Here is a 25,917-nt window from a genome sequence, read left to right as displayed (position 1 = left end):
CCCCCCTGCCACATACCCCCACCGCCCGACTCAGGCCGGGGAGCCATCCGGCCTGCAGCCCCCCCCATTTCTGGAGAGGAAGTCGGCCACCGCCATCTTAACACCCGGCCTGTGGATCACCTTGAACTTAAAAGGCTGAAGAGCTAGATACCAACGAGTGATCAGCGCGTTGGTATCCTTCATGCGGTGGAGCCACTGCAGCGGAGCGTGGTCCGAACAGAGGGTGAACTCCCGTCCCAGGAGATAATAGCGGAGGGTAAGGACGGCCCATCTGATGGCCAGGCACTCTTTCTCGATGGTGCTGTACTTAGCCTCTCTCTTCGAGAGCTTCCGGCTAATGTACAGCACCGGCTGTTCCTCCCCCTCTATCTCCTGGGACAGGACTGCCCCCAGCCCCCTGTCCGACGCGTCTGTCTGCAACAGAAAAGGGAGAGAAAAATCAGGAGAGTGTAACAACGGCCCGCCACACAGGGCAGCCTTGACCTGAGTAAAGGCCTGCTGACACGGCTCCGTCCACTGGACCGTATCTGGCACCTCCTTTTTAGTAAGGTCAGTCAAAGGGCTGGTGAGGTCCGAATAATTAGGAATAAACGTCTATAATATCCCGCCAGCCCCAAGAACTGCCTTACCTCCTTTTTGGTCTTGGGACGTGGGCAGGTCGCAATAGCGGCTGTCTTATCAATTTGGGGACGCACCTGCCCATGCCCCAAGTGAAAGCCCAGATACCTTACTTCCACCCGCCCAATCACACACTTCTTTGGGTTGGCCGTGAGCCCCGCTCCCCTCAGCGACCTCAGGACAGCCCTCAGATGCTGCATATGCCGCTGCCAATCATTACTAAATATAATGATATCATCTAGGTAGACAGCCGCATACGCAGCATGGGGCCGCAGAATCCTGTCCATGAGGCGCTGAAAGGTAGCTGGGGCCCCAAACAAGCCAAACGGAAGGGTAACAAATTGGTGTAATCCAAACGGCGTTGTGAAAGCTGTCTTTTCTCTGGACAATGGAGACAAGGGAATCTGCCAATAGCCCTTTGTTAAGTCCAATGTCGAATAAAAGCGAGCCGTGCCTAGCCAATCAAGCAACTCGTCAACCCGCGGCATTGGATACGCGTCGAATTTCGACACTGCATTCACCTTGCGGTAATCTACACAGAAACGGACTGAGCCGTCCGTTTTCGGAACTAAAACTATCGGGCTCGCCCAGTTACTATTAGATTCTTCTATTACCCCCATGTCAAGCATAGCACCTAATTCAGCCTGAACCACTTTTTTTTTGTGCTCAGGTAAACGATACGGCCAGCTGCGAACTACCACGCCCGGCTCGGTCTCGATATGGTGCTGAATCAGGTTAGTACGGCCCGGTAGGGGCGAGAAGACGTCAGCAAACTCTGCCTGCAATTTCGTTAAATCAGTGAGTTGGGACAGCGAGAGGTGATCTCCACCTGGAGCCAGGGCGAGGGATTGTGGTTTGATATTCGCCTCTGGCCCGAGATCATCCTCTCCGCCAATCACCGTTGCCAACTTCACTGATTCCGCCTCATTCCATTTTTTAAGGAGATTGAGGTGGTAGATCTGACGGAACCCATTCCTGTCAGACCGTATTACCTCATAATCGAGATCTCCTTCCCTACCACTTAGCCATTAGTTTGGAGCTCGACGTTGGGAGTAATACAAGTACTTTCTCTCCCGGTGCAAATTTGCGTAACCTAGTTCCCCTGTTATACAGCTGGCTCTGGCGGTCCTGGGCTTGTAACAAATTCAACATTGATAGCCGCCCCAATGCGTGGAGTTTTGGTCTCAAGTCCAGCACATACTGAATTTCGTTTTTGCCCTGAGATGGTCCCTCCTCCCAAGTTTCTCTCAGTACGTCGAGCACCCCCCGGGGCTGGCGTCCATAGAGAAGCTCGAAGGGGGAAAACCCCGTGGAGGCTTGCGGGACCTCTCGCACAGCGAATAACAAGGGCTCTAGCCACCTATCCCAATTTTTGGCGTCTCCGGACCGGAACCGCTGGCGGTGTTGTTCGGTCGACCGGCCGACCCACTGGAGAACGGCCCTCTTTAGGTCGTCGAAGACCAGGAGGTTCGCCACCGGATGTTGTTGAGCGGCCACCTGGGCCTCTCCAGAGAGCAGGGGAATGAGGCGCACCGGCCACTGCTCTCGGGGCAGTGATCGTCCTGGGGCCCCATCTTGTGCAGCGGTAGGTGCATGGGTGCAGCGGGCGGCCCGGCGGCCTCGGCGCGAACCTCCCGATCGATCCAGCTCCGTAACCTCTCGCGGTCCTCCTGCTGGGCCTAGAGAATGGCCTGGAAACGTCTCTCGTGATCCGTCCTTAGGTCCAGCAGGGCCTGGTGTTGTTCGCGGTGAAGGACCGCGAGGGAGGCGATGATATCCGCAAGCGGCATGGCGGCTGGACTTTGCATGGCGGCGGCGACGGTCCTACTTCCTCCCGGGTTTCGGCACCAGTGTAGCAAAGTTCGTTGGATGGAAGGAAGAGGACAAAGGGGTCGGCTGGACTGCTGACAGGTTTATTGTAAACAAAGAGAACTAAAAAGTTACAAACACCCAAACGGTGACTCTTATTCTGACAACGCTACTTTCGTTTCACTCTTTCCGGTTTCCGTTTCCGTTTCCGGCTTGGGTCAGCATTCCGACTCTCTCTCGCTTGCTTCCGACTCTCCTGGCGTTTTATACTCTCTCCACGCCAATTACTAGAACAAGAAACAGGTGATGATAATTTTTGCCCAAACCACTCACTTACCGCTCGTCTCCTGATTCTCTCTCCCGCTGCAGACTTCGCTAAACCATGCCCCCCTGCCACAGCGTTTTTTTTTATGTTTTTATTTTTTATTTTTTTTTATAACAGGCCAAATTCAGACTCTCACAGGTGTGACCACATATTTTATTACATTCAGAGCTGGATAGATTGTGGTTTTGATTGTGGTTTTCACTAGGTAATTTCAAAGTGAAAAGAGCTTCAGGTTTTTGTATGACATGTCTCATGTTTTATTTCACTGGGCTACAACTCTTAGAGCACAATAATAGAGAGCTGAATCTGACAGACGTACATCAGTGATAGTGAGTTCAGTGGAGGATTGTGTTGTAGCTGAATGAAATCGATCATCAGAGGTGTATTCATAATTACCCAAATACGGTGCATATTTGTATAATAAGAACTGAGGGTCTCTGTTGGGATACTGTCTGTACCAGTAAAGCAAAACATTAGCACTGATTGCACTATATGAGCAGCTCAGCTTGACAGTTTGTTTTTTTGAGAGTTTTTTTCTGTCCCTTTATCTGGATCAATGCTGTCTCCAGCCACCAAACCTGTCAACAATAAGCATATATGAACTGAAAATAAATAAATAAATAATAATAACAATAAAATGTTATATATATATATATACTGTATATATATATATATATATATATATATATATATATATATATATATATTGCAAATTTGTTTCACAGCACTTTTAGCCAAAAATACTAATAAATACTGTGCTAGTGTAAATAGACTGTTTCTGCTGTTTTCACTCATAAATAATGTACCTGTTCCCACGATGAGAATCATTATAAAGCATCTGTCCATGTTCAATCAGATCAGTTCAGTTCTCTGTTGAGGCTCTCAGTGCTCGGAGCTGTAAGTCACTGCAGATCAGACACAAACACACAGGAACTTCCTACTTTATAAAGGCATGGCTTGCATCACTGTTTAATTTCCTCACATTTCTCATAATCGTGGAAGTATTAACAGGTGGAAATATACAAAATATTTACTCTGTAGCTGTATAGTGTAGCTATTTTTATATATACAGTATATATTACATAATTTGAAACATAGCATTATCTCCATGTGTGAACACTGCCATCCTGTGGCGGACATGAACCTGCACTATTAATTGCACATGAGATTTATTTAAAGGGGTCATATGACTCTCTTTGGAGTGTTACAAGCTCTTGGTGAATAAAGAAGATCTGCGAAGTTGCAAAAACTAAAGTCTCAAATGCAAAGGTATATTCTTTATAAAAGTTAACACTCGTCCACGCCCCCCTAAAACGGCTCGTTCTAACATATGTGACGTGACATTCTACCAAGTATAGTGACCCATACTCAGAATTTGTGCTCTGCATTTAACCCATCCAGAGTGCACACACACAGCAGTAAACACACACACACCGTGAACACACACCCGGAGCAGTCAGTATGTGGAAGATGTGCATAATGCCACACAGATGTTCATGCAAAGAAAGAAGGCGTACCTTTTATTCTCATTGTAGTATTTTTGTTGAAGTGAAGTGAAGTGAAGTGAAGTGAAGTGAAGTGACATTCGGCCAAGTATGGTGACCCATACTCAGAATTTGTGCTCTGCATTTAACCCATCCGAAGTGCACACACACAGAGCAGTGAACACACACACACACTGTGAACACACACCCAGAGCAGTGGGCAGCCATTTATGCTGCAGCGCCCGGGGAGCAGTTGGGGGTTCGATGCCTTGCTCAAGGGCACCTCAGTCGTGGTATTGAGGGTGGTGAGAGAACTGTACATGCACTCCCCCCACCCACAATTCCTGCCGGCCCAGGACTCGAACCCACAACCCTTCGATTGGGAGTCCGATTCTCTAACCACCAGGCCACGACTTCCCCACCAGGCCACGACTTCCCCACCAGGCCACGACTTGCCGCCGCTGTCATGTCGTATAGATGCTGTGTGTTTCACTGTGAAAATGAAACTACTTTATTTGCCCTTCCAAAAGAGGATGATATCTGCTTCGTCATGCCTGGAGCTGATCCATGCTGGTCGCTGAGGAAATACATCAACGATTTAATGCACTTCATCTTTATTTTGCCAAATATTCACTTAGTTTAGAATGTTTTTGATTGTTTTACCTATACACTTATTAAATGAGTTGTTTATCTTTTGATTTAGGTAACTGGCTGTGATTTATTCACTGTTTTTGTTATTATTGTTATTTACTGTACCAGACAAATTATTGTAAGTGGCAGCTACTTCTTCCTCATTGTTTCTCTCTTTTGTCTCTTATTGTAACAGGTTTTTGTAGAGAGCTGATGTATTTCCTGTGACTGTGGGCCTCAGAGCACAGTAGTACAGAGCAGAGTCTGATACAGCAGCAGAGGAGATCTTCAGATCCGCATGGATTTTTTGCCTTTTTTCAACTTTAACAGAGATTCTTGGATCTACATCAGACACCTCCGGTTCTTTTGCACTACCGTAGGTGGTTACAAGAAATTCAGGTTTTGATCTTTCATACTGACGGTACCAGTAGATATTATCCGAAGCTCCAGGTGATTGGCTACAGGACAATACAATATCTGAACCCTCTTCATAAAAAACATCAGTTTTATTTGATTTGATTAACTTTCCAAAGACAGTAGCTGAAAAAGAAAACAGTTCTTCTTAATTAAATGATTTCAATAAAACAGAAAAAAGGAGAACTAACCAAGTAAATACCTGTTAATGCACAGAACAGAAAAACTGAATAAAGATCCATTGTGCAAGTGTTCACTCTGAGAAGAATCAGACTGAATAATTTCTACCACAGTCTCTGTCAGACAGAATTAGATCATGTCAGGTCTGTGAACACTGAGTCCCTCCTCTCTGAACCACATGATACCCAAATTCAGTTCTGTGATTTCAATTCTGTTGTTCATTGCTGCAGTTCCCAGTGAATCTCTGAGAACACTGCCATCTAATGGCACAAAGTGTTACACATCATAATCCACTAAACATAAACTTTAGGCTATTTTTGCATGGATTTGGTGTAATAAACAGTATTAGCATGCTTAATATTCATGTGTTTCAGACACCTGTATTTTTTTAATTTTATTTTATTTTTTTGTGGCTGCCATATTTAGTACCTTTGCATAGCATTTCTTGGTGATCAGAAATCCAGCAAAATATCACAGCTCACCATCAATGAAAAACAACAAACAGTTTAAAGAAAAGTTATACTTTAGGATTAGATCCATTAGATCAAGCAAACTGCTGACACTAAAGTTTAGAAAAGCACTAAATTTGATGTTTGACGATTGACGATCCCTACACTGATGACCCAGATAGCAAATTCGTGTACAACACACCAGACGTGGCCCAGTTTCATTTCTGTATCTACTGTACTGTTCATTTATATTTCATTTAAAATTCATATTCAGCCAAAATGTTTACTTTTATTTTAATTAAATAGATTATAATATAAATAACATGACATAAATAAACATGACATTATTATGAATTAAATTTTAAAACCCATTAAAGAACTCACTTGATCAAGCTAGCATGAGGAAAATAAACTTATTTACAAAACCATGCAATAAAAAAACAGCAGTTATACAGTGTAGATAAAATATTTATAAATAACACATTTCGCAAAATTACAAATACATTTACTTAAACTTGGATTGTAACATTGAAGTAAAGCTTAAAACATTAAAAACTTAAAAATAGATTTGAACATGTTGGTAAATATGTTGTTGTTGTTGTTTTTTTTTTACATTTTGTACATGGCAAAATAATTTAAATAATCACCTAACCATTATTATGGATAATTTCTGAGTGACTACTACTGTTCCTTGTTGTTGCTCATTTTCCAAATCTCTTATCTGGAATTGTGGTCGTTATGTAACATGCCTTTCCACATCTTAATTTGCTGAGTTCTTTGCTTGGGAGCTTTCATTTCTGCCCCTGTAAGAGCAAATAATATACAAGTATCTATTACTAAAGGTCTAACTTAATGCACCAAGCTGAATTAAATAAAATATATATTGTAGTAATACTGTACACATTTAGTTTGGCAGACTATTTACATCGCTAATTGCAGTGATTGCCCTTCACCCAAAAATGAAAATCTTTTACTCCCCCTCATGTTCTTCATAGTATCTTGAGCTCTGCAGAAAAGAAAAGAAAAAAAATAGGGGGAAATGATGTAATGATGTAAATGATGACAGAAGTAAATGAGAAGAAACACTCTTCACTAGTCATCACTGTGCAGAAAAATTACAGTGAATGCTGCAATGGAATGCTTGAAAAATACACATTCAGCTGATCCAAAGCTTCCTGTTGGTCAGTTAGTCTCTCCAGTTATGATTCTCCCAGTTGTTGCAAAAATGCCACTGTATAATGGTTAATGCTAACATTTACATGAATTTACTTCCTCTTAGGCTAATAAAGATGATGCACTGTCTAGGACTCGAGATTGCTTGGTGTTCACAGGTGTCTGAGTAGTAGCCTACATGAGTTTTTGTGGATTAAGTCATTATTACGAGAAAGTTTCTCATTATTACTAGAAACTAAGTCAATATTATGAAAAATCTTCTCATTATTAGGATAAAGTTTCTCAATATAATGAGATACTAGGGGAGAGCAGGGGCGAAAGTACCAAATTTTTTTTAAAAGATAATGTGACAGAAATATATTTCTGCTGTTGCTAGTAACTCAGAAGTGTGGTCTATCAATATCAGGTGGTAGTTTGTAGAAATGTAGAATCACTTTGAACATAAGTTGCACATTGTTACTTTCGACCCTGTCGGTTGGGACAAAAGTAACACACAGGTGGGTCAAAAGTAACACAACAATATAAGCTAGATTTTTTTCTGTTACTCTTATTTTTATGAAGTATACCTGACTATGACCTTGTTAATATGTAACTGCAAACATATTTTGTCCTTTATTTTTGCAAAAAAATGATTTAACTACATATTCATATTTTCATTATAAATTTAAGTTTCATCAAATGTCTCAAAACCCGACTGTACAAACTTGAATTGGTTCAAATATTTTTTTGATTGTCAATATCAATGTATTTTTAAAAAGCATTTCTTTCAACAGAATGAACAATATAAAAACTGATTTACATTAGCATAATATACTGTAAATTCTAAACATAATGTGACAGTAGGCATATTCATGTTTCCATTCAGTTGTTTTTTTTGCATATTTTCAAAATGTGCATTAAAAAATCTGGAAACACTGCAAATTCGTAGGTGGAGGTGTAAAAGCTCAGGTAAGGATAAAACCTAAAAAATTAAATGCGACGAAGCAGCTGCCCAGAGAGTGATGTTCCTCTATGTCCAGAAACGCCCTCTCATAAACATCTGGATAAAACCAGACCGCTGTCTGTCTTTCTAACCTTCACTCCTGACATATTTTTTTTGTTTAATATGACTTAACATTTTTAATAATTGATGCAAGACACAGAAATTCAGAGTATGCATCGGAACAAAATAAATAATTCTTGTCACTGTAATGGGACAAAAGTAACAATTGTTACTTACGTCCCTACAGAAATTTCTGACATTTAAACCCGATTTACTTTTATACTGAAAAACTCTGAAAATGCAAACTGTAGGATGTGTTAAAGCACTAAATAACCTGTAGATTGATCATTACTGTGACACATGAAACAAGAAATGACCGCTTTAATAATTTACTTAATAAATCACGTGATATTTATCAGCTCCATCAAGGGTTGCGTGTTGAACATGCTGTCATAGCTTGGAATGCAAATGCAGTAAGAGGCTCTGAGAAAACCGCTTTTTTACTTTCGTCCCACGTTACTTCCGACCCCGCTCTCCCCTAAGTCATAATTAGAGAAAGGTTATCATCACGTGAACATTAGTTCACAGTGTTATTGTGTATATTGATTTATGGTATGTTATGATTTGATTTGAGTGTTAATTTACCCCCACAGATCTGCTAGTGTTTGGCGGGAAGATCGCATACAAGTGATAGCTCTGTGTTTTGGGAAGGGCTGTAGCATGTGAAGCCCAATGCAGGGAATGTGTATGTCTCAAGTGAGTCTTAATTGTCCTGGCCAGGTCTGAAGTCTTGTTTTGCTGCTATCAGCGTGTTTTATTTCTATGTTATGTGAAGTTAATTTGAGTATTTTATTGGACTATTTTTGTTTATTTTGAAATTAGGTGAGAGCACGTGTGGCGGGACAGCTTTCAGTAAATAAATCACTTGGACTTTAAAGATTGCCTTCGTTGTACTCTACTCATTCAATCTCTTCCCTGCCCCTATACGGCAAAAATATGTTACAACTCCGTTTAGCTGTAAGCAAACCAGCTCATCCGATCTCTGGTGGCAGTGGCTTTCCGGCACAGTATATATTTCAAATTAAATAAGAATCTGCTGATTCAGATTCACTATTAGAGCACAAGAGAGCTGAATCTAACAGAGTTACACTCTTAATAGTGAGTTCAGTGGATGTTCTATATACCGTTGTTCTATTTTATGTTCTCCTTCATATGATCGAGCACCTTTCCACAGTAAGTACTGAAGTTCTGTGTTGGGATACTGTCTGTACCAGCAAAGATAAACATAAATGCTGCTTGCATCATATGAGCAACTCAGTGTCACAGACTCTCCTTCTCTCTTGATCATATTTGTATCCGTATTTGGTCTGATGCTGTCAGAAAACACACCTACGATAAAATGTTAAACATTGCAAATTAAACCATCATTCCTTTCCATAATGCAAAATATCATTCTTGTCAAAAACAAATTAGATTTTTAAAGCACAAAATATAGTCACCTCTTGAAATTGTTATTATAATCAGTACCAGACATATCTCCATGCTAATGTTAAAATATGATTTCGGTAACACCAATTATCAGTTGATGTTAAGATGGTTTCCAAGTCTACCAATAGCCCAAATCAGTGTCCAAATGGGGAGTTAGTATTGTTTATTAATTGTGGTTGTTAGCTGCTTAATAAATGTATGTGTATTATAATTAAATAAAGCTTATTAAATAAAGCTATCGACAGGCATAGTTAGTTGTTAGTTCATGTTAATTAATACATTAACTAATGCATAAGTATACGAATAATTAAACATGAGCAAAGATAAAGTAATGCTGAACAGATGCATGGTTCATTTATAGCTCATTTTAACTAATGCATTAACCACAACATTAACTAGTTATTGTTAATGTGAAGAAATGCATTAGTTAAAGTGTAAGTTAACATTTAAAAAACATTAAGTAATCCTGAAGAGTGGAGTTGTTCATTGTAAGTTTATGTTAACTAATGTATTAACTAATACATTAGTATATGAATAAGTTAACATGAACAAAGATTTAGTGACATCACAACCAATCCTCTATCTCTTTTTATTTAAAACAGTGATTTAACTGATGTGAACTACTTTAAATGTAATCATATCAATACTTAGATAAAGGTGACTCTTTTTATGAAGTGTTTCTGACTGTATATACCCTTCTCATACTGTCCTTAATTGTTCAGCAGGTGTAACCACATTCTGTTGTTTACAATCTCAGTGTTACATGTGGTACTATCAACGTTTGATTACTGACTCTTAGAGCTAGAATTGTGTGTGTGAGTTTTTGTAAACCTTCTTAGGCATTTTGTATCACTGGGCTGTTGCTCTTAGAGCACAATAATAGAGAGCTGAATCTGACAGAGATACACTCTTAATAGTGAGTTCAGTGGAGGTTTGGGATGTAGTTGACAGAAACCGTTGATCTTGTATATCAACAGCTCCGCTGTATGATCGAGCTCCTTTCAACAGTAAATACTCAGGTTTTTGTTTATTATACTGTCTGTACCAGTAAAGCAAAATATCATTGCTGCTTGCATCATATGAGCATCTCAGTGTCACAGACTCTCCATCTTTCCTGGTTATACTCTTATCCTCTTCATTTGGTCCAATGCTGTCAGAAAACACACCTGAAAGTAATATAAGATACTTCACAACCAAAGTCCTTTCAGTGAAAAAAAGATGTAAAGAATTACACATGCATGTAAATGATGTAAAATGTTCTCTCTACTGATTGAATGCACTGCTTAACATGTTGAACTACTGTTTTTAGAACTGCTAAAAGCGTGCTTTACCTGATATGATTATGAGGATCAATAAATATATCTCCATTTTCATTTTTCAGATCTGAACTGTTTTTAAAAGTGAACTATCCTTCTATGTTGTTTTGAATGATAAATTATCCTACCATAATTATTTTTAACAGAGTACATAAATCATAGGTTAATGAATGCACTGATGTGCTTTATATTAATAATATGGGTGTAGATTGTCATATCAAGTCCTGCCCCCTTTTCTCCCAACACACAGCAAGCTTGACTGTCATTGAACATTTATTGTATTTTAACATTAATTATATTGTTGAATTTAAAATATATTTATATATTAATAAAAAAAAGGTTTTGTTTATATACATGTGTGAAAAAGAATGAAGAAAAAATGGCTGATTGTTTCACAGAATGGGGATCAGCATTGATTAAAGTTTTTTTGTGAGTGTTGAGTGTGTTTCAGTCACAGTGGGCCTCAGAGCGCAGTAGTACACAGCAGAGTCAGACACACTCAGATTCTTGATTTTCAGAGGAAATTAATCTGATGATACTTCATGATACTGAAGAAATCTCTCCTGGAACTCGGTGCATCACCTCCGTATTTGTTTTTCCTCAGCATGTATTTAGGAATGTCATTTGCTCTCTGGATGTACCAGAAGAGCAGCTGTTTCCATATAATTTATTAGTTTCTGTGTATAACTAATTGTGGTTTTGATGTATTTATCAGGTGTGCGTCAGCACTGCTGCGTGGCAGAGATGATGACTTTGAAACTCTTCGATCTGCATCGTCTCCGTTTAATAAGTGAACATAACAAAAGATGTGATCACAAAACAATCAGGAACGAAGGAATTATACATGCAAATCCTTAAGTTATAACATGTAAATACATAGGCCTAGTTGCCAGTGGTGACCCATGGCAATTTTTTTTTACAATTTAATATTTTTGGTCGCAAATGTGACCGTTTTAGTTGCAGTTTGGAGCCCTGAGTTGTGATGTACTGTAAGGAATTAGAGAAGTATTCTACTATATTTTGTTTCCTTTTCATTACCCTTTCAGTAACCACACACAGGTGTTTCCACAAGTTTAATTATATTGTGTGAATTATAGATTGTGGGTTTGATGTTGCTTGCCATCAAAGTGAAAAATGAATTCGAGTTTTTGTACGGCTTCACATAGACTTTCTATCACTGGGCTCCAACTCTTAGAGCACAATAATAGAGAGCTGAATCTGACAGAGTTATATCTTTAATAGTAAGTTCACTGGATGTTGTGGATGTAGTCAAATGAAACCTTTCACTACTTTCTTCACTTGATTGTGAAGAATGTATTAAATACTGAAGCTCTTTATTAGGATACTGTCTGTACCAATACAAATATGCATAACCACTGCTTGTATATGAACAGCTGAGGGTCACAGACTCATCTTCTTTTATGACACTAGTTTCTTTATTTGGCCTAATCTGGTCTGCAGTCATCACACCTAAATCAAACAAACAAAAGAAAAAGTCACTTGACATACAAGTTACACAAAATTTCCTCAAATTATCTCATTAATACCACTGTAATAAAAGTAAAAGTGTCATATTGTACCTGAAGTCAGAATTAAAATAATTAGCAGGTGTTTTTCCATGTTGACTTGATCAGATCAGGTGTGAGTTAATGTTCTCTGTGCTCTGAGCTGTAGATCTGTTACTGTGACTCTCTGCAGTTTCACTCTCAAACACACTGAAACTTCCTGCTTTCTGTGTGATGATGCTGTCTACCACTTCTCAAGTTCTTGCATTGGTTAGAGTAAAACAAACGATTAATTAACCAATAATATTAACAGTGCTATTATACAATTTTTTTATATGACCAAAATAATGTCAATAATAATTAGTAATCAGAAAAATATTTCTGAATTGTAAATGTTTCTCAAAAATCTACATGAAGAGTTCAGATGCAAAAGCCTCTAAGTGCCATCTGAAATTTTCATCTAAAATTAGGATTTTTATCAAGCTCCAATGCTTAGGTTGAGTCATTTTACTTTAATTGCAATGTGCAGGTCCTTTTCCAGGCTATTAAAGTGAAATAACTGAACATAAATATAGGAGCCTGATAAAAATCCTAATTTTAGATGAAAATTTCAGATGGCATTTAGAGACTTTTGCAAAATAGATTTTGAATCCCATAATCAGGTCGTCAGTGCATATGCTTACGTGATAGTTTAATAAAGAGCTGATCTTCAGGTGAATTGATTTTTGTGAGGTACATATGATTGATTCAAGTTTAGAAGTTCATTCCAGGTAAACTGAGTGTGAAAATTGTTGTTAGAGGTTGTACTTTACTGTGGTTTAACAGCAAAATGTGGAGTTTTGAACAATTATATAGTAAAAAATGTTCTTACTATAGGACATTATTAGATTCTGCTGTGCATTTGCATCTTCATTGATTTGTTTCATCAGGTTTCTGTTGACCAAAAAAAGTTAACAGTGCTTTAAGTGAATAAATTAATTAAGGTTCTTTGAAAGACCCTTCCAATTCTAGAAATCACACACCCACAAATGACAGTTTTACCAACATTTCTACCATTATTTATTAATTAGTATATAATAGTAATGTCTTATTTTTCAATTCAATTCAAGTTTATTTGTATAGCGCTTTTTACAATACAAATCGTTACAAAGCAACTTTACAGAAAATTATGTTTCTACAATATTTAGTAGTAGCTAGTAGTTTGTGCACGTTTGACAGGATTTTAGAAAAATAAAAATAATAATAATAATACAAGACGTAGTCAGCTAGATGATGAACTATCAATATTATTAATTAATAGTAATTATAGGATGCAGTCACACATGTAGCAATAATTGTTAGTTCTGTTTGTTGATTCAAGGTTAGCATCATCTGGGGTCCTCTGAGGGTCAGCATCATCTCTTCTCAGGTGTTCTGGATCGGGAGCTTGTGTAAATCCCGTGGCAAAACATAGAAACAAAATAGAGACATCATTAGCATAGCTGCTGATCCAACAAAGTAAAATTAGTTTAACCCAAGCTAAAGAATAAAAATGCAGATGCAACTACACTCACAATTTAAGAGATACATTATTCGAATGCTTGGCAAAAGAGATGCGTTTTTAATCTAGATTTAAACAGAGAGAGTGTGTCTGAACCCCGAACATTATCAGGAAGGCTATTCCAGAGTTTGGGAGTTTGAGATAGATTATTTTTATTTAATAGATTTTGGCATTGTCTGAGACTTTTGCATATTGAATACTGTTTTTGCCCCAGAAGGATCCTTATGTCCCCAAACACACACACATAATTAGTTTTATAATCCAAGATTAGTCTTTTCATACCACCAAAGTCTATATTAATGTAACAATTTTTTGCAGTTTCTACATAGTCAGTCAGAACTGAAAAAGGTAGAAGTTAGTTAGAATGATTAATAAATGATCTAAGTAAATTAATCGAATTAATCATTTATGCACAATAAACTGAGTGTAAAATTAGAGCACATGCATAGCATTTTGGGAAATAAGAGATGTATTATAACGGTTGTGACATGATAATTAATTATAACATACGAAAAAGAATTATAAACACAATTATAATTAATAATAATAAGTAAAATAGCTGAAATGTACAGATTTTTTTATTTCTCTAAATGTTTTTATTACCTCTGGAAACAATTTCTTATTAGTTATCACAGTCAGACACAGATGTTTTCACATAATTTAAAAAATTCTGTGTTTAAAAGATTATGATTTTGATGTGGTTCATTTTCAAAGAGAAAAATTAATTTGCATCACCAACTCTTATATAGAGCGCAGTAATACAGGACAGAGTTACTCCAGTTATAGTGAGTTCAGTGGATGTTTCTGATGTAGTCGACTGAAAGCGAGGAGACTCTGGGGTCCCAGTTCTGCTCCATTAAAGAGCTTCTTTCCACATTAAATAATACTGAGGTTCTCAACGAGATCAGTTGTGAATATTAATAGAACCGCAATCAGACTCATTTTGTTGTTGTTGTTGTTTTTATTGTATAGACAATGAAAAAGGTAGAGCAACAGATCTGTAAATAAGATATCTGTTAATTATTAAATAGTAAATGAGGAGCTAGTTCTGTAATGAGGCTTGATAATATGAATACATGGTGCATGTCGCCATCTAATGGTTTAGCAAAAATTTTATTTTTAAAGTAGGGAAAGAGATAAAAAGAATAAAAAATATTTTTAAAAAAACATTCTACATTCTCTCCATAATCTATTTATATAAGAGGTACATTTATGAAAAATAAAAATAGATGTACGTCTTCACACATGTCAGGATTTTGAACAGTGTTCTTGTGTTTCCTGTCACTGTGGGCGTCAGAGCACAGTAATACAGAGCAGAGTCTGATACAGCAGCAGAGGAGATCTCCAGATCCACACGTTTGATTTCTTTTGTAGCTTTTGAATACAGACGAAGATCAGGCTCAGATTTAGTTGAATATTCATTGACAAGAAGTAGGAACTCTGGTTTTGCTCCGACATACTGTCGATACCACTGGAGAGAGCCAACAGTGCCAGTACTGGTACTGTAATTACAGGACAGTGTCACATTTTTACCCTCAACAATATATTTTTCCGAAGACAGTGGTTGAATTGTATCGGCAAAAGAAGTTACTGTGGAAAAGAAAAGAAACTCAATTAATCAAGTAGTAAATTCATATAATAGATCTATAACTTTAGGCTTTTCAGCTGTTTAATGATTTTTGTTGTTGTTTGATTGTTTTCATTAAAACGAATAGCTTGAATGAATATCTCTTACCCATGCAAAGTTGCATTAATATCCAGGTTAAGACAAACATGATGTCTTCAGTGTTGACAGTGACGGCAAAAATAGACTTTAACTGTTTCACTCTGGCTCACACTCTCAACAGTGTGAATAAACTCCTCCCACTGATGGAGTCTGTTTATTTTCTAACAATAGAAAAAAAATATGCTTATGTCAGAAACTATTTGAGTGTGTCTGTGTATATGTTTGTGTGTGTGTGCATATGTGTATGTATACACACATGAAGTGAAGTGTCCTCATAAACCGTGTTTACTTTGTAGTACCCATGTCATTATACACATTTGTGTCCTCATAAACCATATATACCAGTACACACACACACATATATAGTATGTATAGACACACACACACACACACACACACAAACTTAAAACTAATAATTGTGTCGTCTGACATTAATCATTTGTCAGAAATTAATCAAGAGTAACATTCAACCATTGAAACATACTTTTCTGTTAAGTACTGCACATAAATACCTGTAATTGGGTTCTGAATAAAATAAATAAATAAAAATAATAAAATTATTATTATTATTTTAATAATAGCCTTTCTTGTAAAACAGTTAATTCAAAAAATTATGGATAACAACAATTATATTTTAGCATTAGAAATACTACTGTGATTTAAGAGCACAAGCTGGTAGATTAACAATTACAGGAAAAAAAGTATTTTGGTAATTACCAATACTGTTAGTTTAGGGCAGTTATACCTTATATTGGGTGGTGGTATAGTACATTTGTTAAGCACTTTTCAACCAGATTTGGTTTGGTTGCAACATTTAAGGTTTTTTTTGTTTTCCTTTTTTTTTTTTTTTTTTGTAACAGGCCAACTTCAGACTCTCACAGGTGTGACCACATATTTTATTACATTCAGAGCTGGATAGATTGTGGTTCTGACTGTGGTTTTCACTAGATAATTTCAAAGTGAAAAGAGCTTTAGGTTTTTGTATAACATGTCTCATGTTTTATTTCACTGGGCACCAACTCTTAGAGCACAATAATAGAGAGCTGAATCTGACAGACGTACATCAGTGATAGTGAGTTCAGTGGAGGATTGTGTTGTAGCTGAATGAAATCGATCATCAGAGGTGTTTTCATAATCACTCGATGACGGTGCATATTTGTATAATAAGAACTGAGGGTCTCTGTTGGGATACTGTCTGTACCAGTAAAGCTGAACAATACCACTACTTGCACTATATGAGCAGCTCAGCTTGACAGTTTGTGTTTCTTGAGAGTTTTTTTCTGTCCCTTTATCTGGATAAATGCTGTCTCCAGCCACCAAACCTGTCAACAGTAAGCACATACGAACTGAAAATAAATAAATAATAATAATAATAAATACTGTGCTAGTGTAAATAGACTGTTTCAGCTGTTTTCACTCATAATTATTGTACCTGTTCCCACGATGAGAATCAGTATGGAGCATCTGTCCATGTTCAATCAGATCAGTTCAGTTCTCTGTTGAGGCTCTCAGTGCTCTGAGCTGTAAGTCACTGCAGATCAGTCACAAACACACACAGGAACTTCCTGCTAAAGGCATGGCTTGCATCACTGTTTAATTTCCTCATATTTTATAATAGTAATTAAATAACAGTAATTTTCTGGCAGCAGGGGTGCCAGTAAAGTACTGTTAATTTACAGCTCTCAACCATTAATTTTTTTTTTTTTTTTACAGTATTTCACTGTAAATTCTACCATGGAGCATATATATATATATATATATATATATATATATATATATATATATATATATATATATATATATATATATATATATATATATATATATATATATATATATATATATATATATATATATATATATATATATAATTTGAAACATAACAATATCTCCATGTGAAAGTGTGTGAACACTGCCATCCTGTGGCGGACATGAACCTGCACTATTTACTGCACATGAGAATAATTTAAAGGGGTTATACGTTTTCCCTTTTCTTTGGAGTGTTACAAGCTCTTGGTGAATAAAGAAGATCTGTGAAGTTGCAAAGACTAAAGTCTCAAATCCAAAGATATATTCTTTATAAAAGTTAACACTCGTCCACCCCTCCAAAACGGCTCGTTCTAACATATGTGACGTGACATAATGCCAAGTATAGTGACCCATACTCAGAATTCATGCTCTGCCTTTAACCCATCCAAAGTGCACACACACAGCAGTGAACACACACACACACACACCGTGAACACACACCAGGAGCAGTCAGTATGTGGGAAGATTTGCATAACGCCGCACAGATGTTCACACAAAGAAGGCATACCTTTTATTTTTATTGTAGTATTTTTGTTGCTGCCACTGCCATGTCATATAGACGCTAGCTGTTTCACTGTGAAAACGAAAACTACTTTGTTTTGCCTTCCAAAAGATGATGATATCTGCTTCGTCATGCCTGGAGCTGATCCATGCTGGTCGCTGAGGAAATGCATCAACTTTGCACGATGGATTGCTGAAACGGCTTTCACCTTGTACGAAGCGGCATCGAGTCCAGGGTCATTATAAGTGGTTGCTGCAAGCAGAGGTGGAAAGTAACGAATTACATTTACTCGCGTTACTGTAATTGAGTAGCTTTTTTTTGTACTAATACTTTTTAAAGTAATTTTTTAAATTTGTAATTTTACTTTTACTTAAGTATATTTTGATTGAAGTATTGTACTTCGCTACATTTTAAAACACATTAATTACTGAGTAAAAAAAATAAATCGCTCCCTGGAAACTACGGCAGTAAATAATGAGCAGGAGGGCAAACTGGCGCTAAAATCACAAGAAAGATGCAGACGGACAAAACAGGCGTTAGTGGTGCAGACACCGCTGAAAACGAAACCCCGTCATATTTTGAAGTTGAACTCGAAGGAAATGAAGTGAACCCCTGGCCATATGTATGCTCTATTATGCAGTGTAAGCTGTACTTGCCTAAAACCAAACTAGCAGCTTATAAAATCTCGACAAGACATCAACCCTTCGCAAGAAGAGGTAAGCTAAATAATTGCATCGTTGCATTGGTGGTTAAAATGAAGCTTTGACATTTTAGCAAGAGGTTTTGCACAAATTAGCCAAAAAGACAGTGGTGAGGAGTGTGCTGTTTTTGTTTTAATGATGTGCGCGCGCATTTATTGTGCGTTCTTTCACTGTGTGATTCAGTCTCCTAAAATGCATTTAGAATGATCGCAAAATTGAAGATATAGGGTCAGAAAATTCACATATTTATATAATTTCATATATTAAATCAAAATCACACAAAGAATGCCATCTTTTCCATGAATATATACATACATATATATAACAGTTCAGTAAACAAGTTAATTAAGAGACTTGCGTTTTAGACACCATATTGCCTTTTTTAGCTCTATTTCTACAACAGAAAATAATTCCAAACACAGCCACCAAAGCACAGTTTTGCGTCTCTGAGCAACGTGACAGTGTTTCGTTTCTGAATGAATCAAACGTTTAAATGATTCGGTTCAATCGCAATGACTCACTTATTAACAGTGACTTGCTGACACATATGGCCATTTTAATTTCACATTTAAAGTAGGCTATCTTTTGATTTTTTTAAATAATTAATTTCTTATCATTTCAAATGAGTATTCAACATTTTATGTCTTGTATATCAAAACATTATTCATGCATTTGTAACTGCAGGTTAAATGCATTCTTGTCCAGCACTACACAGTGTGATACATCTAAATGCCACTTCCAATGAATCTTCTGCATTTCCTCTGCATTAAAAGATGAGTTTGTTGATACTGATTTCCTTGGCAACAGCCCAAATGTATTATTATTCTAAATAACTGATTCCTTTAATTAAAAACAACTACAACCCGAATTCCGGAAAAGTTGGGACGTTTTTTAAATTTTAATAAAATGAAAACTAAAAGACTTTCAAATCACATGAGCCAATATTTTATTCACAATAGAACATAGATAACATAGCAAATGTTTAAACTGAGAAAGTTTACAATTTTATGCACAAAATGAGCTCATTTCAATTTTGATTTCTGCTACAGGTCTCAAAATAGTTGGGACGGGGCATGTTTACCATGGTTTGGTCATCTCCTTTTCTTTTCAAAACAGTTTGAAGACGTCTGGGCATTGAGGCTATGAGTTGCTGGAGTTTTGCTGTTGGAATTTGGTCCCATTCTTGCCTTATATAGATTTCCAGCTGCTGAAGAGTTCGTGGTCGTCTTTGACATATTTTTCGTTTAATGATGCGCCAAATGTTCTCTATAGGTGAAAGATCTGGACTGCAGGCAGGCCAGGTTAGCACCCGGACTCTGCTACGACGAAGCCATGCTGTTGTTATAGCTGCAGTATGTGGTTTTGAATTGTCCTGCTGAAATAAACAAGGCCTTCCCTGAAATAGACGTTGTTTGGAGGGAAGCATATGTTGCTCTAAAACCTTTATATACCTTTCAGCATTCACAGAGCCTTCCAAAACATGCAAGCTGCCCATACCGTATGCACTTATGCACCCCCATACCATCAGAGATGCTGGCTTTTGAACTGAACGCTGATAACATGCTGGAAGGTCTCCCTCCTCTTTAGACCGGAGGAAACGGCGTCCGTGATTTCCAACAAGAATGTCAAATTTGGACTCGTCTGACCATAAAACACTATTCCACTTTGAAATAGTCCATTTTAAATGAGCCTTGGCCCACAGGACACGACGGCGCTTCTGGACCATGTTCACATATGGCTTCCTTTTTGCATGATAGAGCTTTAGTTGGCATCTGCTGATGGCACGGCGGATTGTGTTTACCGACAGTGGTTTCTGAAAGTATTCCTGGGCCCATTTAGTAATGTCATTGACACAATCATGCCGATGAGTGATGCAGTGTCGTCTGAGAGCCCGAAGACCACGGGCATCCAATAAAGGTCTCCGGCCTTGTCCCTTACGCACAGAGATTTCTCCAGTTTCTCTGAATCTTTTGATGATGTTATGCACTGTAGATCATGAGATTTGCAAAGCCTTTGCAATTTGACGTTGAGGAACATTGTTTTTAAAGTTTTCCACAATTTTTTTACGCAGTCATTCACAGATTGGAGAGCCTCTGCCCATCTTTACTTCCGAGAGACTCTGCTTCTCTAAGACAAAGCTTTTATAGCTAATCATGTTACAGACCTGATATCAATTAACTTAATTAATCACTAGATGTTCTCCCAGCTGAATCTTTTCAAAAATGCTTGCTTTTTTAGCCATTTGTTGCCCCCGTGCCAACTTTTTTGAGACCTGTAGCAGGCATTACATTTTAAATGAGCTAATTAAGTGGATAAAAGTGTAAAATTTCTCAGTTTAAACATTTGCTATGTTATCTATGTTCTATTGTGAATAAAATATTGGCTCATGTGATTTGAAATTCCTTTAGTTTTCATTTTATTAAAATTTAAAAAACGTCCCAACTTTTCCGGAATTCGGGTTGTAGTTTGAGATTAATAGACCTATCCCAGGGGTGTCAAACTCAGTTCCTGGAGGGCCATAGCCCTGCAGAGTTTAGTTCTAACCCTGCTCCAGCACACATATCATGTAGTTTTCAAATAAACCTAAATGATTAGATTAGCTGGATCAGGTGTGTTTAATTAGGGTTATATCTAAACTGTGCAGGACTGTGGCCCTCCAGGAACTGAGTTTGACAACCTTGGCCTGTCCCATTTTTGACTCCCTCCCACTGTTAAAATGTAACTAAGTAATTTTTACTCTGAGTAAATTTTAAATGAGCTACTTTTTACTTTTACTTGAGTAGATTTTTAGACTGGTACTTTTACTTGTACTTAAGTAAAATTTCATTAATGTAATGGTACTTTTACTTGAGTAGAATATTTTTGTACTCTTTCCACCTCTGGCTGCAAGACAAAGGTACGCTCCTTCACAGAATCCGCTGGCCGCACCTTTCTCAAGCCGCCCGCCTCTGCTTATTCAAGCCGGCCACGGTGTGTGACGCTTTTCTTTTGAGAAAGCAAAACTATCTTGTTTTTGCCTTCCAAAAGAAAACACAACTAGAAATCATGTTTATATCTCGTTTATAATGGGTTTTATGTTTTTGTCTCGTCGCTCCAGCTGGACAAGCAAGGCTTCACAATATGTTAAAGGTACAATTTGTAAGATGTTTGCAGTAAAATACCCAAAAACCACTAGGCTAGTGTTATATATTTTGTCCAGCTGATTACTTACAATATCTCTAATGTTTTCAACTACTTGTAAATCATGAGAAAATGTCCATGTTAAACAGTGACACAGGGCAGTGCAGTCGCCTGTCAATGACGTTAGTTACCCTTTGTTACCGCCTTTACTGACGTAGAAACCACATGACAACAGTGTCGAGGACAATTTGTCACATTTGAAAGTGAAAGTGAATGTTGTGACATTTGCCAAGTATGGTAACCCATACTTGGAATTGATGCTCTGCATTTAACCCATCCAACTATACACACACAGCAGTGAGAAGTGAACACACTATGAACACACACCCGGAGCAGTGGGTGACAGTTTTATGAATTACAGAATATTCTAAATTGATTTGCTAAATAAAGGACAATATTGTAGGCATTTAATGCACTTCATCTTTATTTAGCCAAATATTTACCTACTTTAGAATGTTTTTGATTGTTTTACCTATACACTTGTTAAACAAGTTGTTTATCTTTTGATTTAGGTAACTGTCTGTGATTTATTCACTGTTTTTGTTATTATTGTTATTTACTGTACCTGACAAATTATTGTAAGTGGCAGCTACTTCATCCTCATTGTTTCTCTCTTTTGTCTCTTATTGTAACAGGTTTTTGTAGAGAGCTGATGTATTTCCTGTGACTGTGGGCCTCAGAGCACAGTAGTACAGAGCAGAGTCTGATACAGCAGCAGAGGAGATCTCCAGATCCGCATGGATTTTTTGCCTTTTTTCAACTTTAACAGAGATTCTTGGATCTACATCAGACACCTCCGGTTCTTTTGCACTACCGTAGGTGGTTACAAGAAATTCAGGTTTTGATCTTTCATACTGACGGTACCAGTAGATATTATCCGAAGCTCCAGGTGATTGGCTACAGGACAATACAATATCTGAACCCTCTTCATAAAAAACATCAGTTTTATTTGATTTGATGACATTTCCAAAGACAGCAGCTGAAAAAGAAAACAGTTCTTCTTAAGGAAATGTTTTCAATAAAACAGAAAAAAGGAGAACTAACCAAGTAAATACCTGTTAATGCACAGAACAGAAAAACTGAATAAAGATCCATTGTACAATTGCTCACTCTGAGAAGAATCAGACTGAATAATTTCTACCACAGTCTCTGTCAGACAGAATTAGATCATGTCAGGTCTGTGAACACTGAGTCCCTCCTCTCTGAACCTCTCTATTTTAAATTCTATATTAAATACTAATAGAGGTTTAGTTCTTAAATACATTTAATACCTATAAAAAAAACTTTAATGATTGCAATTACGTAATTATAAGGTAGGAAAAGAAAAATTAATTTAGTTGCATGAAATTAAAAAGGCAGATGGAAAATTATATCCTAAACATATTTTTAAATGGGTCATATGATGTTTCTAAAAATAAATTATTTGGTGTATTTGGTGTTATGCGATGTGTTTATGCGGTTTAAGGTTCTCTATGCCCCGCATTTCTGAAACGTTTTACAAAGCTCATCGTTCTGAAAAGCAAGGTATAAACTGATTGGCCAACTAGTCTTCATTACCCAGTTAATGATATCTTACCAAAACACCATGATGGATATTTAAGACAATTAAACTTTTTGAAACGTAAACTGTGTTATCGTCCGAGGACGGAAATAATAAATGTAAACCATGTACTAACTGCGCACACAGACCAGGTGACGATATAAATACTGTATCTCATCCAGAGAAAAGGGAAGTCCAGGGGGCAAAGAGTAAAAGTCCAGCCATATTTTTGCTCCACCCATAAACTCAGCAGCTAATTTGACCAGAGGAGGAACCAAGTCATTCCTTCCAAGTCACAATGAGTCTTGTGTCAAATCCCAAGTGCTCAAAGAGTTAAAGTTAATGAGATGATAAAGTGACTAATTAAACGATGATTGTGCGTTAGTGATGAACACCTGCTGTTAACAATCAACATTACTGAAAAAAACAGAAACACAAGAACTACAACTGACTTTAAGCACAGCCTTGGATGGAATCAACTGGAATAGTGTTGTCAAAAGACCCGGTACTTCGGTACCAAGTCGGTAGGCTACTAAAAAAATGTAAATGTGACGGTACCAGGTTTCTTTAAGTACCGGTAGTACCGAGGTCCCGTTCAAACCCGGTTCAGCGCTATGATTTCCGCGAAGCAGAAAACGAGGACGGAATCTCAAAATCCAGTCATGAAAATGAAACTTACATTTTAATATGGACAGTCATAGAATTTGTCAAAGTTAGCATACATTAATCAAATCAAATCTCCATATGGACCAGTATCTGTAAATGTTAAGCTGCAAAAGTTGCTTGAAATATGAATCCGTGTTCTGCGCGTCTCTGTGTGAATTAATGAATGACAGAGACGTGCGGGTTTGTTTACTACATAGACTGAAGCACATGACGCTTGCATTAATTTTAGCATCTGGGCTTCTGAGTTCTCTCTCCATCAAGCGATCTTTTCAGTTTCTCACACATGCAAAAGAGAGAGAGAGCGAGAATCTTACCACGCTGAATCGACACGCTATATGTAAACTATTCTTTATTGTCTTTTCCTGTAATGGAGTTCATTTAGAATTATTCATATTCATTTTTGAACAAGGAGAAGACATACCGGTTTCTCCGGTAGTGGGCGGAGCTAATGCGCAAATGGCAATATTATTGGCTGGCGCTGATTTTGTACCGTCCCTGTTTTGATTTCAGCTAATCAGTTTGACCGAACGCAGACAACGTGATTAATATTCATGAGCCCAGCAGCTCATCAATTCATAGTGCATTGTATATACATAAGTATGATAGTAGAATTAGTAGTAGTATTATCTTTTAATAATAATTAATATGAATACTAATTAATATGATCTTTTACTATTTTATTACAGAAACCATCAATGACCAAAAATATCTTAAGCATCACCACCAGTTTTAGGTTCAGTTAAAATGACAAATATGCATTCATTAGGCCTAAAAGTTAATTTTTACATAAAGGCATTGTGCTAGAAATATTACGATTATTTAGTAAAATGTATGTGATACTGCTACTACTGTTGAAAAAATTTATAAAACTTTATTTTTTAAAGAAATAAATCACAATATTTCTTACATGTTTTAATTTTAATAGAAAATCCCCTTTATTTACCAGAAATAAAATGTGTTTAAATTTCATAAATTAAAAGACAAATTAAATTTGGGTGAAACTTGTTTTTACTGTTTTTCATAATTATATAACTTGTAGAAAAACTTTAAAATCAATTGTAAATAAGTATAAAGAATGGCATTGGTTTTATTTTTAGTGCTAAAAAGTTTTTTTTTTTAATTAGCATATTTTTGCTTTGGTACCGAAATTGGTACCGAGAACCGTGGATTTTCACTGGTATCGGTACCGAATACTGAAATTTTGGTACCGTGACAACACTAAACTGGAAGGAAAAAAAACTTTGCCACCATAGTAGTATTTGCCTCAGTTGGGCTCTTGAGCCTTTTTTTGTTTTTTTAGCAGTTTTGATAAATTTGTTTCTAAGCAACTGCATTAATGTTTCACAGCAAACTTGTGTGCTATGCTGAAAAAAAATCTTGAATTAGCTGTTGACTTATGATTTTGATGATTGTGTTATCTTGAGTAAAATTTCCTGATTATTTAAAAAAAAAACAGAAATCTTATTACGCAAATGCCACCATAGTGCATTGTAGCACACAGCTCGGTACTAGATCCTACAAAATCAAAAACCATGGACCAGAAACAGAAGACCTGGATCGACTCACAGAAGCAATTATTAGCAAAGATGATAGTAAAAATTAATAAAATAAATGAACCACTCAAACTACTGGAATGCAGCTAATTAAAAGGTAAGTGTATTTCTTTTCTCTTTTTTTGTTGTTGTCTTGCTTATGTTGTACTTTTTCGAAATTGACAGAATGAAATAAAACAAAAAAACAAATAAAAACAAATGGATAACAGTAACACACAGTATTTGAAATAAATGATAAACACAGAAACAGTCAAGAATTCCCAATCTCAGTTTCTGAAATTTGACCTCAGTGTTTCAATCTCAAGTTCAAAGTCTCAATTTCAAATT

The 25,917-nt window shown here is 36.9% G+C and overlaps 1 pseudogene and 2 gene segments (V, D, J or C); all 3 read right to left on the bottom strand.

Annotated features, from left to right (window-relative positions):
• Positions 1-3,014: 3,014 nt before the first annotated feature.
• LOC132155398 (uncharacterized) lies at positions 3,015-9,470 on the bottom strand (annotated as a pseudogene).
• Positions 9,471-16,582: 7,112 nt separating this feature from the next.
• On the bottom strand, positions 16,583-17,176 carry LOC132154174 (T cell receptor alpha variable 18-like). The segment is given in 2 exon segments: positions 16,583-16,961; positions 17,072-17,176. Coding segments are annotated over 2 exon segments (357 nt in total).
• A 5,278-nt stretch (positions 17,177-22,454) lies between these two features.
• LOC132155397 (T cell receptor alpha variable 13-2-like) lies at positions 22,455-22,926 on the bottom strand. The segment is given in 2 exon segments: positions 22,455-22,810; positions 22,887-22,926. Coding segments are annotated over 2 exon segments (396 nt in total).
• Between the last annotated feature and the right edge of the window lie 2,991 nt (positions 22,927-25,917).

Source organism: Carassius carassius, chromosome 12 (assembly GCF_963082965.1).
Source record: "Carassius carassius chromosome 12, fCarCar2.1, whole genome shotgun sequence".
In the NCBI taxonomy this organism is placed as follows: Eukaryota; Metazoa; Chordata; class Actinopteri; order Cypriniformes; family Cyprinidae; genus Carassius; species Carassius carassius.
This window is presented reverse-complemented; position numbering and strand designations above follow the sequence as displayed.